The sequence below is a fragment of the Coffea arabica genome, chromosome 4c, assembly GCF_036785885.1.
Source record: "Coffea arabica cultivar ET-39 chromosome 4c, Coffea Arabica ET-39 HiFi, whole genome shotgun sequence".
NCBI lineage: Eukaryota > Viridiplantae > Streptophyta > Magnoliopsida > Gentianales > Rubiaceae > Coffea > Coffea arabica.
The window spans coordinates 10777920-10792334 of record NC_092316.1 but is presented as its reverse complement, the minus strand read 5'-3'; the positions used below and the strand labels follow the sequence as shown (position 1 = coordinate 10792334).

General features: G+C 37.2%; 2 protein-coding genes across 7 annotated transcripts; one reads left to right on the top strand and one right to left on the bottom strand.

Moving 5' to 3' along the window:
* Window positions 1–1981: 1981 nt before the first annotated feature.
* Window positions 1982–4702, bottom strand: LOC113739505 (pentatricopeptide repeat-containing protein At1g08070, chloroplastic-like). Its single transcript, XM_027266728.2, has one exon. The coding sequence runs from the start codon at window positions 4348–4350 to the stop codon at window positions 2242–2244; it is 2109 nt and encodes a 702-aa protein (XP_027122529.1). The 5' UTR covers window positions 4351–4702; the 3' UTR covers window positions 1982–2241.
* A 548-nt stretch (window positions 4703–5250) lies between these two features.
* Window positions 5251–12935, top strand: LOC113740302 (uncharacterized). Of its 6 annotated transcripts, none has more exons than XM_072045999.1 (5): window positions 5251–8451; window positions 8970–9091; window positions 10365–10440; window positions 11405–11471; window positions 12569–12935. In XM_072045999.1, exon 1 carries the CDS (start codon window positions 5485–5487, stop codon window positions 8245–8247), a length of 2763 nt encoding a protein of 920 aa, XP_071902100.1. In that variant the 5' UTR covers window positions 5251–5484; the 3' UTR covers window positions 8248–8451; window positions 8970–9091; window positions 10365–10440; window positions 11405–11471; window positions 12569–12935. The 6 variants fall into 6 exon arrangements, with proteins under 6 accessions (XP_071902100.1, XP_071902101.1, XP_071902098.1 ...); XM_072046000.1 differs by having other exon boundaries at window positions 10365–10449; XM_072045997.1 differs by having other exon boundaries at window positions 10357–10440.
* Window positions 12936–14415: the final 1480 nt, after the last annotated feature.

Below are 14415 nucleotides of genomic sequence, written 5' to 3'. Positions count from 1 at the left end.
ACACTATTCTTTTTGTTTTTTTTTTTTTTTAAAATATCGCGCAGGGATATCTGTGTTAATCGAGGATCAATGAAGGGAAGTAATTTAGTGTAAAATGCTTAAATACTTGATACATATGATAGGTGTTAGTAACCGTGGGACATTTGATTTTAGGCGATTTGGATTCCTGCTTATTCATTCACTCATTTGGTTTGTAATTTGTCCACATGGTCAATGAATGGCTCAAGGTCTTTTTTTGCAAGTTCTTGATATTACAAGTAAATGATGCATTCATTTGAACAATACAAGAACATATAAATATAAGAAATATGGTGGATATTAAACACTTAAAAATATGCTCATGCTATCTGTATACAGGCAAGAATGAAATTAACTGTAAACAAGTAAAAAGCCTTCTGAAAGCTATTGTGAATAAATACATTGGTGGTGCCAATAATTTGAAAAGAACACTCATCAATCACATTTCTACATAATAAAAAAAATCAATAAATTGAGAATTATTTGTAGTATGGTAAAAAAATATGCCTCGAGTAATTATAGTCGAAATTATTATCCTGGTGGGTGTTGTTTCTTTTAGTAATTTTTCAAACATGCAATGTGTAGCATATTTTACCTTATCACCTTAATAACAAATTGAAACATTAACAACAATTTTATCAATCAATTATGCACCTCAATTAGTCATGAATAAAGATGAATGTTTCCAGCTAATATAATCTGAAACATAAACCATTTGTATCACATGAACTCAGTCCTAAGGAAATGAAAAGCAAGTTGAAGCACGCATTGCTAAGATAGTCACAAGTTACACTCCTTTGCCAGGCTCTGATAAAATGGTAAAAGAGGTTTTGTACAATCTAGTACAGGATTAATGGGCTATCCCAATCTCAGAGAAACTACAAGATGATTACAAGCACTGAACAATGACTTCCAGAAGGAGTGGCTTACTCGTTCAAGGCACTGGGATGGAAAATTGTTTTATTGGAAACAAAACCTACACATTGATCTTGATGGATGCTACAAACATCCTTTCGCATGTTTCTTTTCCTCCAGGATTATGGAAGGTAGCTTTTATGTTATAACTCAAGCAGACTCCAGGAAAAAAGGAGCAATTTTGGCGTTTAACTATAACCCATGTACATCCACTACTACCTCTGCAAATCAGATTTGAACAGAAGCTTGCCCTCTGATTCAGGCAAATAAATCCAATTGCTTTTCTAATGACAGATCAACAAATTTAACACCAATAGTCTATAATGAACCTCGCACACAGAATCTCGTTACAAATGAACAGATTTAAGAGCCAGAGGCAATCCACATGTGGCAAGAAAACAGCAGTGCAGCAGACAAAATAAGATCAAGGCAGAAGCAGAGAAAGGAGTTCACCTTACAAAAGCACCAGGCCTAAGGTTTCATGAATATTTATCACAATCACAACTGAACAGAAACAAGTAACCTCAACTACTTATGTTAAATATAGCCCTTAATTATAAACAGGAAAACATGAAGAGCAGAACAAGAAAATCACTTCACAAAACCACCAAAACTAAGCTTTCATCAACATCTATCACAATCATAACTAACCACAAACCACTAAGCTCGCTTACTTATATTAAAAAAATTTACAGCCCTTAATTCTAAATGAAAGGCATCAACACCAGAACAAGCAAACCACGTGAATGCAACTTTCAGTTATGACCAGCAAATTGGTAAATGCAAAACAAACTGCTGGCCTCAGAATTGAAGCAAGAAACAAAAGATTCAAACGATGCCTGACGCTAATCAATCAACTGCCTCTGGTCTCACAATTGAAGAAAGGAAAAAAAAAAAGAATTCATGCTCTACCTGAACCTAGTCAGTTATACTACCTGAATTTAATCGATGGTTCATGTAAATTCATACATGGAAGTAAATGGACTTCCATTCTCATCGCAAAGGTCGAGTGTCCATGTAAATCTTCAGGAGCTCTAACTCATAAATCTTTAGAAGATGAAATTCTCAGAAAGCTTAGAAGCACAAACTCGTGCAAAGTTTTCAGAAAGATACTCTATTTTGCTTTACAATTCAAGTTTCAGAATCACTTTTTCTTGTGCTGTTCTGCTTTTCTGCACAGTTTTCCACAATGCACAAACAAGAGGAGGGAAGAAAAAAAAAGTTAAGAAGACAGTTGTCACTGTGCTAAATCTACTGGCTTAATCTCTCCATAAAAGGATTGATTTGAGTCCCTGTTTGTTAAATATCCTACCAAAAATCATTGCAGGAACATGTCCCCCCTACAAAATGGTGGAAACGGTTCCTGTCCCTAATGACAAGTACTCTATCGAAAACCGTTGATATCAATTTTGCTGCATTATGACAATCTGTACATATCCTAAGATTCTTGGATATTCTAATCGTAGCCCCAGGAGTAGTTTTAAGAAGGCCAAAAGCAATGGCCAGCTTTTCGCTATGGTGAGATATGGAAGCTTCCTTACCATCTTCCTCTGCATCTAACCTCCCCTCAGCCGTGTTTGGGACATACCCTGCCAATTTTATCCGCTTCATGATGTGATCTATTGCCGTGTAAATATCCTCTAAATCAGGATGTAAACTGTCTTCAGCCAAAAACTCGTGAATGACCCCATCTAGTTCAATCAAGCTACATCCAGGACTTTTCTTTACTCCAATTTCTTTCATCTGACTCCTTACCCTTAAAGCATCTTCCAGTCTACCAACTGAAGCATAGACATTGGAAAGAAGTATGTAATCACCAGCATGCGCAGGCTCCAATCTCACAACTTGCTTCAGTGATTCCTCAGCAATTTCAACATTCTTATGAAATCTACATGAAGCCAACAATGTCCTCCATACTACAGCATTGGGCTTGGTAGTCATGCTTTTGATAAAGTTGTAGGCTTCTTCAATCCTTCCTGCCCGACCAAGAATATCAACCATGCAACCACAGTGTTCAATCCTTGGTTCAAAGCCAAAATCTCTAGTCATACTTGTAAAGAAAGCCCAACCCTGATCAACTAAGCCTGCATGACTACAGGCACACAGAACACCAATGAATGTGACATCATTTGGTGCAATGTTCTGTTGCTGCATCAAACTGTAGTACTCCATAGCCCTTATCCCTTGTCCATTACTAGCAAGACCTTGAATTAGCGCTGTCCATGACAATACATTTGTTGAAGGCATCTCTTGGAACACTTCCACTGCACTATCAACACAACCACACTTGGCATAGAAATCCACTAATGCAGTCCCAAGAGTGACAGTGAGCTTCCACTTCTTTTTCTTAATATAGGAATGTACCCATTTTCCAGTTTCTAAAGCTCCAAGAAGAGCACAGGACGAAAGCACAGTAACCATAGTAACCTCATTTGGTTCCACATTGGCCTTTTGCATCTCATGGAACAGAGAAAGTGCATCCTTGCCTCGATTTGCCTGGCTATAGCCAGCAATCATGGCACTCCATGCGACAACATCCTTCCGAGGCATCCTATCAAATAATCTCCTGGCTGCATCCACACAACCGCACTTTGCATACATGTCAAAAAGTGAGGTAACTAAATTAGCATTTCCCATTAGTCCATTTACTTCTACATAGTCATCTATCCACTGTCCCAATTCCAAGTCCCCCAACTTCCTGCAGGCAGTCAAAACGCTAATCAGTGTAACCCCATCAAACTGAACTTCCATATCCAACATTTCCCTAAACAACCGTGTAACTTCTTCCCAGAATCCACTTTTAACATACCCAGAAAACATCGAATTCCACGTGATCGTGCTTCTCTCACTCATACCATCAAACACCCGACGCGCAAGCACCATCTCACCGCAACTGGCATACATATAAACCAACGCATTGTTGACAAGCTCTTCATGCTTGCAACTCCACTGACATTTGAAAATCTGGGCATGAATCTGTTGACCTTCCATCAAAGCTTTAAGCCTGGAACAGGCCTTCAAGACACTAGAAAAACTAAATTTATCAGGTTTCACTAAGTGTTCGATCATTTGCCTGAAAAAAAGGATGGCCTCATTAGAAGATTGTTTCAACGTCAAGCCCCTGATCATGGCATTGTAGGCCGCTGAGTCGGGTTTTTCAAGATCACGAAAGATGTTAAGCGCATAGTTGATAGAGGGATTTGGGAGGAGAAGTGCGGCTGATTCTAGAAGGGGATTGGCTACATTTGGGTTGTGAAGGAGGCGGGTCTTGATCAGGTGGGCATGGACTTGGTTGAGATCCCTAGTAGTCCTGCATTTTTCAAGAATTAAGGTTTTGGGATTGTCTGGAACTTGTAAAATGGTGGTAGTTTTGGTAGCTATGGTTTTGGCGGGAAAATCTGGAAGTGTAAACGCCATTGGTATTTTCTTTTTTTGGTTAATTGGGGTTGGAAAGTTGGAAATTGTACAAATCTCTACGTGAGAGTTTTGGCAATGGAGTGGAGGGTTCGATTGATATATTCAGACAGTAGGCTCTAAATGCAAGAGGATGTCAACTTATAAAGCTCCTTTTTCCTTCACTTTTATGGCCTACGTAGTAATACAAAAGTTTGCTGTAAAAGGTTTTCTAGCTTTCTTTCAGGTTTCTCGAAAGTGCTTTCTTTCAGGCTGATTTCCACAAAACTGTAAGGGGCAATCACCCCTTGTGTTCCAAAATCCAGCTTGTGTTTAGTTTTCTGCTATTTCATTTAAGCCTAATTTTCACAATAAAACTTGGGCACTTTATTGAATGGTTTAGCACTTCGTAAGATGCATTGAATAATATGCTAGTTGAAAGAATAATATGCTAGTTGAAAGAACAAGAAGTACTTAAAAAACATATGTTTCATTTTTTTTATATTAATAGATAGATTATTCAGGCAGAATTGCAAGACAGATTAACCTCGAATTAAACTTGATTAGTGTTTAAGTTTCGTTCACTGACTAATTAAGTTAACTATGAGTACAACTTTGTATTCGGCAAAATATCAAACTTGGATTAAAGTTTGACTCAATTAATATAAAATTTGAAATTTATATATAAAAACTTTAAATTACTTGAACTCAATTCGAATCTAGTCAACCATTTGATACGCACTTGAAGCTTATGTTCAAAAATTCTGAATGTTGCCCAAAAATTTGCTCTATATAAAACTTATATCTCCAATAAAAATATTACTCCATATAACTGTATTTTTTTTTTGAGGGTTATAAATGTTTTTTCGTCAATATATGTATGTTAGAATAAAATCAGCCAATATGACTATTGATACCACCAAAATACCAAAAGTCGTTAGCACGATGGTTGAATGACTCAATACTCGCTCCCACACTGAGCAATATGTGGTCTCAGAAACCACACGCCTTCTTCCCTTCCGCCTCCAGGGCTCCATCTTATTCAAACGCCTCAATCTGCCAACTTTTCACCATAAGAATCATCGCTTCAGCAACTATAATAAGCAGCAGGTGAAGCGGATGAGCCCATGAGCCCTTTCATCAGCATCATATCAAGAAATGGTTATTAAGCCCCTCAATTGCCAGTGTCTTCCAAATCTCATCCACCTCAAGAATATCGATCTTTTTAGGCAATTTCCCCATCTGGGTTCTCGTTATTTCTCGTCAAAATTAAATCTTTCTCCAGCATTATCGGAAAGGCAGCCACATCATCCAAGCTTGGTGTTCACAATTTGTGATATTTTGTCCAATAAGTCCTTGCCATGGCAGAAAAGCGCTCAGCTCAAGGCTTTGAGCCCCAAAATCAAGCCCCATCACGTGGCGAAGATTATAGATAATTACAAAATAAGCAGTGAGTCTGTTTTGCAATTCTTTTACTGGGTTTCTAAGAGGCAATTCTACAAACACGATGTGAACTGTTATGTGGCAATGTTGAATAGGCTTCTTTTTGATAAAAATTTTGCACCTGCTGATCATGTTAGGATTTTGATGATTAAAGCTTGTAGGAATGAGGAAGAGATGAAATGGGTTTTGGGATTTTTGAATGAAATCAGCAAACAGGGTTTTCCGTATAGTTTGTATAGTTTTAATACTTTGTTGATTCAGTTAGGGAAGTTTGATATGGTTGAGGCAGCTCAAAATGTGTATCATGAAATTTTGAGTAGTGAAATTGTACCAAGTCTATTGACTTTTAATACTATGATTAATATTTTTTGCAAGAATGGAAAAGTTCAGGAGGCAGAGTTGGTTTTGTGCAGGATTTATCAGTGTGAATTTTCCCCTGATGTATTCACTTATACGTCTTTGATTCTTGGCCACTGTCGGAATAGGAAGTTGGACAAGGCATATGAGGTTTTTGATAGGATGTTAAAGGATGGAATTGACCCGAATTCGGTTACTTATTCGACCCTCATTAATGGGCTGTGCGACGAGGGGAGGGTTGATGAGGTATTGGACATGCTTGACGAAATGATTGAGAAAGGTGTTGAACCTACTGTATACACGTATACAGTTCCCCTTAATGTATTATGTGATGTTGGACGTGCCAAGGACGCTATTGGTCTTATGTCTACCATGATGAAAAGGGGTTGTAAGCCGAATGCACAAAATTATACAGCCCTTATTAGTGGGTTGGCTGTAGTTGGTCAACTTGAGTTGGCAATAGGATTGTACCACAGGATGCTGAAGGAAGGCCTGGTCCCAACCGTGGTCACTTATAATGCACTGATCAGTGGATTCTGCGAAGCAGGCAAACTGGAAACTGCTTTAAATATTTTTAGCTGGTTGGAGGGACATGGTTATTCACCAAATACAGAGACCTTCAATGCAGCTATAAAGGGATTTTGTATGGTCGGAAATATGGAGAGATCAATGGTCCTATTTCAACAGATGTTGAGGGTCGGTCCACCTCCAACGAGAATAACATACAATACTTTGATTAATGGATATCTCCAACAGCATTCCCTGAACAATGCTCTGAGATTGTTTGATATTATGAAAGGGAATGGATGTCAGCCAGATGAATGGACTTATGCGATTCTTGTTTCTGGGTTGTGCAAAGGGGGAAAGTTTGACTTAGCTTCAACTCTTTTCGAGGATATGATTAGGAAACATTTGAGTCCAAACCAAGTTAACTACACTACTTTGATAGACGGCCTTTGTAAAGATGGGAAAGTAGATGCTGCATTGGCTTTGTTGAAAAGGATGCAGGGCAGTGGGTGTAATCCGGCCATTGAAACTTATAATGCAGTTTTGAATGGCTTGTCTAAGAGTGGTATGCTCTCTGAAGCAAAAAAACTCCATGATAAACTGCTCGAAAGTGGGCTATTGCCCAATGTAATTACCTACTCAACATTAATTGATGGACTCTGCAAAAGCCAGAGGACAGACCTTGCTTTAAAGATATTTCATGAAATGGGAAAAAGAGATTGCTTGCCAAATTTGTACACTTATAGTTCACTCATCCATGGCTTATGCTTGGCAGGTCAGTCTGATGAGGCTGAATTATTGCTTAGGGAAATGGAGAGAAAAGGATTGGCACCTGATGTGGTGATTTATACATCAATAATTGATGGGTTTGTAAGGGTCGGTAGGCTAAATCATGCATTTTTGCTTCTTTTCCAGATGATTAGTGCAGGCTGTCAGCCAAATTATCGAACCTACAATGTGCTGGTTAAAGGTTTACAAAAGGAGTGCCAGTTACCTGAGGAAAAAGTTGCAACCCAACATCAAACAGTTTGCACGCGTAGTTCAGTTGAGAAAGATTTGAGAATTGAAAATTTGTATAGTCTCTTGGATAGGATGTCAGAATATGGGTGTGAACCTGGTCTCAGCACATATACTACCCTAGTTGTTGGACTATGTAGAGAAGGCAAAAGTTATGAGGCAGAACAGTTGGTAAAACATATGAAAGGGAAAGGCTTGACTCCTAACAGTGCATTACTTTGCTCTTTCATAGGCTCTTATTGCAGGGACTTGAGAGTTAATTCTGCTCTAGATATATTTAACTCACTGATCATCAGTGGTTTTGAGCCCCCTCTATCAATTTATAGAGCACTTATCTGCACTTTATGCAAACTAAGCCGGGCTAAAGAGGCTGAGGCTTTATTTGAAAGCATGCTTGAGAAACAGTGGAACAATGATGAGATTGTCTGGTCCATATTAATAGATGGGCTAATCAAGGAGGGGGAAGCAGACACTTCCATGAAGCTTCTTCATGCAATGGATGTCAAGAATTGCACTTTTACTTACCAGACACGTACAAGTTTAGCAAGAGAGTTGTCCAAATTAGGCAGGCCGGCAGATAAAAAATCAGAGTGCTGAAGAAGTGGGCATTTTTGGAGATAAAAAAGTGAGTGAAATAGAGTAGATTTGCTGCACGAGGCCAAGTGGATCAAGGTTGTGGATTGTGTTTCAAGTTTCAACCATTTCCCAGGGGAAATTTTTGAATGATTGACCACCACAGGTTGCACGTTTTCCTCCAGGAACATGAATGCCAGCTGTGGCTTCTGAAGAAAAAGGTTAAAAGTAAGTGAATGATGCTATTTTATCTATTATATTGCCTGGTGATTATGCTATTATAGCTCTAAAAGGATCTCTGAAAGTTATATGTATTTTCTACATATCTGGTCCTCTCATTTTCTTCTTCAGTGGTTAACAAAGAGTCAAAACTTTAAAAAACTTGAGACTTTCAAAAGATTTGGAGCAAAGTAATTTTAACTCAAGAATAGAGTTCATTGAGCTAACTTCATTGTTTGAACATTTTTTTTATGCTGATAGTTAGATTTTCTTATACTCTTTTCATTTTCATATTCATATCATACTGTAATTGATATATACATTTAAAGTTCCATTAATGATGCTTGAATCCTGAATGAGCTGCTACATGTCAGATTGATGTTGGTGGGAAGAAAAAGGTTAGCTAGTCCACTAAATGTAGTCCAAGTGGGAACTTTGTGAACTTATAGTCAATGACTGCTCCTCCTGTTATAAATACGTGGTGATAGCAAGAAGGCGACTCACTTTTTGAGTTTATTAAATCGCAGGGTATCAATGCTTTCCCATTTTCCTTGGGAATATGATGTGGTCAACCTGAATTGTCAGATACTGATGCTACTGCCAGCCAGGAATGTGTTTCAGAAAGGATTGGGAGTCTTCAGGAGTTCAGGTTGAAATCTTGTTCTATGCACCATTAACAAGTATCCATTCTCTCAGTTACATCTAAGAATTGACTCACTGTATGCTCAATACTTCACTGCTGTCTGGTCCAGTCAAGAAAGAACTTTAGGATTATTTCCTATGATCATATTTTGTGGCAGTGGCTATGGGAAAGAATAGTTTGTTAGTTTGTTTTTTTGGCTATGGGAAAGAATCTAAGGACAATTTATTTGGTTGACATAGCTGTCAGATAAAAAGTAAGATCTGCAGGTAATCTCTGTTTCTGTGCCTGGATGTAAGAAGATTGCAAGCTGTGCACCTATGAAAAAATTGTGGTATGAAAATGACAAGGAATAAAATTATGCCTAACCTGTTGCCACTCATTTTATTTCGTGGGATATATGACCAAATACGTATCTTTATCAGAGTCCTGATAGTCATTATTTAGGGGGTGGTGGGGGGGGGAGGGGGGAGAGGAGATGGGGGTTGGGAAGGGTGGGCGGGAGTCAATATCAAAATGTTGTGGTTTTTGAAAGAAGTTCCCAAATGGTGAGTTTTGAGAAAATGTATTCGAAATATGTATTTTCTTAAAAAATGAATTCACTGGATGTGTTGTTTAAGAAATAAATGCTAGACAATAAAGAACGCATTCTGTCAATGCATCTTTTATAGAAACATTCATTTAGTGAATGCGTTTTTCACCTTCTGGGATTTTTTTTTTTCTTTCAAAAAGTCCCATTTTTCTGGAATTTACTCATTGGCAGGGGGAAATGGGACGGGAAGGGGAAGGAAGGCAGGGTTATGATTATGGGGAGGGTTTTTTATTTTGATTTCATTGTATTAACTGCTGTAAACTTCATTTTTCAACTGATGCAACCATGCACCACCATACTCTGGTGAATCCTCTATCACGAACATTGGCCTTCAGGTTGGGATGTGGTACCTGGGTAGACAGCAGTCTCATTCACTATGTGAATTTAGAGCATAGTGCCATCATGGCCCCGTTTACCAGGTTTTGGTGGATGATGAATGGCGGTTCTGTTGTGTGGCCGCTTCTTCCTCATTACCCTGGCAAATATAACTTAATAAACTAAGTGACACATTTTGTGTTGAGGAAGAGGTGGACAGTGAAATGGCAGTTACTCGTCTTGTTCAATTTTCCTCCTCTTTCTTCAGTTTCTTTTGTCTGCATCCTTTCCCATATTGCTGATTGTTGGCCTTGCATTTCATCATCTGATTTTGTGCAGTTCAATAACAAAGCTTATTTTCTCCAAGTGCGCCAGATTACTTCCACCACCACCTGTATGCTTGTGGACCCGGAGCTTTTTCATTTGCTGTTGATTTTATTGCTCCTTCCAGGTGAAGCAGGTTCTATTCTGTTGGTTTTCTTTCTTATTATGATATAATTCTATGATTAGTTACCTTCTGATTTAGTATTTGGTTTCTGCTTGATTTAGAACCCGCATTCAGTTGTATGAGAATAAAATTCTTGTCAATCATCATCAGATTCTTTTTTTTGGCTCTTATTTATCTTTCTTCTCAATTCTACATGTTCACACCTGGTTTTTTTCTCTCAGATATAGTTTTTGAAAGCCAGAATGTTTTACTTTCATTTTTTTTAATATGATAACAAGCTTATTTCTTTTGTAGCATGAAATTTCTGACTGCTGGTGCTATTGCACTTAAAACTTTAAGCAAACACACACAGGCAGACAGACAAAATTGTGTTATCAGCCATCTGGCTTTTTGTCTACTATTTCTTGGGGATGATTTTAAGTATCTTTCAAGAGATTGGAAGATTCTGTCAGATGGTCTGTTATAACCAACTGCTTTCACTTTCAAGAAAAAAAAGCATATCAAATCCCATCCTCTTCTTTGTGCTAATTGGAAGTAGTAGCTTTACGAATACAAGCAGAAAGCATGGTTTGATTTATGCTTTCCTATTGTATGCTGTTAGTTTACAGTTGTTTGGTGGTACAATTTTGTATTTTTGTGGTTCAACATCCTGTCTTATGCTCTGAGTTTCTGTTTGTCATGGACTTTTATCTGTGATTTTTAAGGGGTACTTATGTTAAGGCTATATGGCTTAAAGTGGTCCATTTGGATGGAGTATATAGATTGAATATTGTAATTGAACCGAGAAGAACTTGATTTTATTTACTCAAGATTTTTTTCTTGATTTGTTGCTTTGTTCAGTTATTAATTGATGCAAACGACACTAACTGAAAAGCAAATTTTCCTGCATCACATTTTTTATTTAATATTTCTATATTTACCTTCTATTTGGTTTTTTTATTTCTTAGTGTACTGTTTTCTTCTCCAGGTATGATTGATATTGCAAATTCAGTTGCCAGAATGCATTTTATGACGCAAGATGACTGAGAGCACAGGTAATAGTCTGGTAACTGAATGCACCATTGAACTCCTTGCTTTTTGATATTGTTGCTCATCCTCATATTCGTCTGCTATCTATAGGTCCTGCATTTTTTTTGCAAGTGTTCCATCCTCTTTGAGTATTTCTTTTCTAAAATATTTTTTTCCTCTAGTCATTACATTCTGTCTACAGCAGCTGTGCTACATTTTTCCTCTCATCTCTCTGAAAGAAGCAAAACTACAAGTTTCTTTTCTATTTTGAACTATTTGGCTGAACATAGTTCACTACGCAAGGATAAATAAGATTTTGGTGTTGTCCCCTGTTTACTACTGCCAGCGTGCTATAAAGTTCTTGCTGAGTTAATTATTTTGGTTTTTAGCTTTTATCAGTTTTTGCACCTTCTTGTGAGAGTAGACTTTGAAAAATTGACTTTTGTTATGGCAGAAAGTTTATATTTTTGACACATTTGCACAGTAAAAAGTCTAGTGGGATTTTGATCTCCTTACTCACTAAATATTCTTTCTTTGGAAAAGGTTTGATCATGTATTACCAATGTACATCTTAGCTATGTAAGGTGACTAACTCAGACTAGTCAGAATAAGATTGAATTGGATAAAAAGATGGCTAATTTGGAGGAATATTTCCATCTCTTTATTGTGTTAATATCAGCCTATGGCCCCTCTAGGTGGCTACATTCCTCCTGCAGTCTATGGTATTCCTGTCTGCATGATTTGAGTGCTTCATCCATGGTCCAAGCCTCCTTAGATACTACGCCTTCCCTTTGATGTCCTCTACCACCAGAAGCCCTGGGGCCAGTTTATTCATCAATTCTTTTTTAAGTCTCTGGTTTTCTACTAATTATATGTTTATTAGAAATAATTTGATGATTGTTGCTAAAAGATGTTTTCTGGTTGGAGAATGGTAGGCAGGCATGAACTGAGAACCAATTTTGAACCATGGTTATAGAGGTTAGGAGATTGAATGGCTTTCATGAAGGATTCACCTTTTACTGTTTATTCTACCAGATTGCCGATCGTCCTTCAGTTGCATATCTCAGTTGATCTTGGTACTTATCAGTTGCTTATCCTACCATATTCTGTTTCTCTTTCTCAGATTTCTGCTCTACATTTCACGGACAAATGTAATGAGGAGCTCTCCAAGATCTTGTGGAGATGGGATTTCGACCAAATCGGTTCGAGTAGGTTGATGCAGTATGCCTCAAGAGATTTAGGTTGATGAGTTGTGTGTTTATCTAAGTTGAGATCCTTCATCTACATCTGTATCTGCATCTTGCATTATATGGTTACTGTTAGTAGAAGGGTTCACCAAGCAGCTTCTAGTCTTGGTTCTTTTATTCCTAATTTGAACTTCCAATTTCAGTGGAATGGCTTTTGGAGTTTGTGGATTTTTCGACTATCCATGCAATTAAATTGAGTACTGATAAGAATGTAAGGCAAGAGGACAAGTCAGATTTAACTAATTATCGTCTTCTAGAATAGTTAATTTTTTTTACCATATATTGCCATATATTGTCTTTTGGAGTTCGTCCTTTTTTGTTTATATTTATGCAATTAAACTAATAATAAAAAAGGAGTCCAGTTCGATTTAATAGTTCGATTTAAAATAATATATTAAAGATTATGTACTACATTAATGTGGTCTGCCTGAGTAAACTTTTTTTTTTTTTTTTTATCTTATCTCTTTTAGTTGTAAATAATCAGTCAATGAATTATTTTGCCATGTATGGTTTTGTTTCCCATATCTCTTTACTTTTTTCTAAATTCACGTACACCAAATTTATTTTCTAAGAAAAAGGTTCCACGAATAAACAGAAAATTTTTCAGAGAAAAAAAAAACGTAGTTACAGGATTCCTGGTGACCATTTTCGTGATAAGGTGGGACTTTTTACTGAACGAGAAGCCTTTCTAGTTCTGGTAAGTTACAAATTAGCATCTCTCTGTCTTTTACTTTACGACAGAATAAAATCTACAGTCAATTTCTGGTTTCGTGATTTGATGTCATTAAATGTTCAGGAAAATATTGTGCATAATGATCCATAATTTCCACAGCTATGGTGAAAAAATAACGTGAATTAGGTGTCTGTACTGGTTAAGTAAAAATAAATGTTCTTCTTGACCCCTGATCAAATGGAAGGTGAAGCTATACTAGCTTATAACATGGCTTGTATAGAAGTGACTAATGCCTACCTGCATTAATTTGAAGTTTGCTACTCAGAAATGCCATTCTGAATCAGCAAAAACTATGTGAAAGAAGAGTGTTTCAATTGAAGAGATGTTCAGTAGTTTAGGATAAATTCTTCATGATAATTTACAGGGCATATTCTTCTTGATATTTTGCAGAGTATAATCTTGGTGATATTACAGGGAAGGTGCTGCTATACATTGTAGAGAAAATCTATCAGATTCCTTATACTAGCGTGTAATCTGATTCTGTGATAAGTAATTCTCTCATAGTGTTCTATAGCGTGTATACAATGGGAACTCCATCTTTATCTGATCTTAGGGGTATATGGTTCCATGGTCCTAATCCTAGACCTGATAAGAATGTGACAAGCATTAAACTAAAGCTGAATCTCTTGTAGAACAATATTGGAACTCTGTGAAGTAAAATAATCCTACAACACTGTTTCATCTGTATAAATCACAACAGAAATTGTTCAAGAAAGGATTAATCAGGATCGCTGTTATAGTCGACAAATGAAACTGTAAATTCTGCGCCGGGAAATTAAAATCAAAAGGATAAATATGCATCCACCAGGCCTCAATCATGTCGGCTTTATGGGATCCTTTCTGAGCCTTCTTTCTGAAACATTAGCTTTCAGCGACAGTGACTAAAAGCGGTATCAGATTCAAATGCAACAGTGCAACCACAACTTTAGTTGTTGTTGTAGCATTCAGACAAGTTTCTTCTATAAATGGTTAGCTTCAGCTAGCAGTACA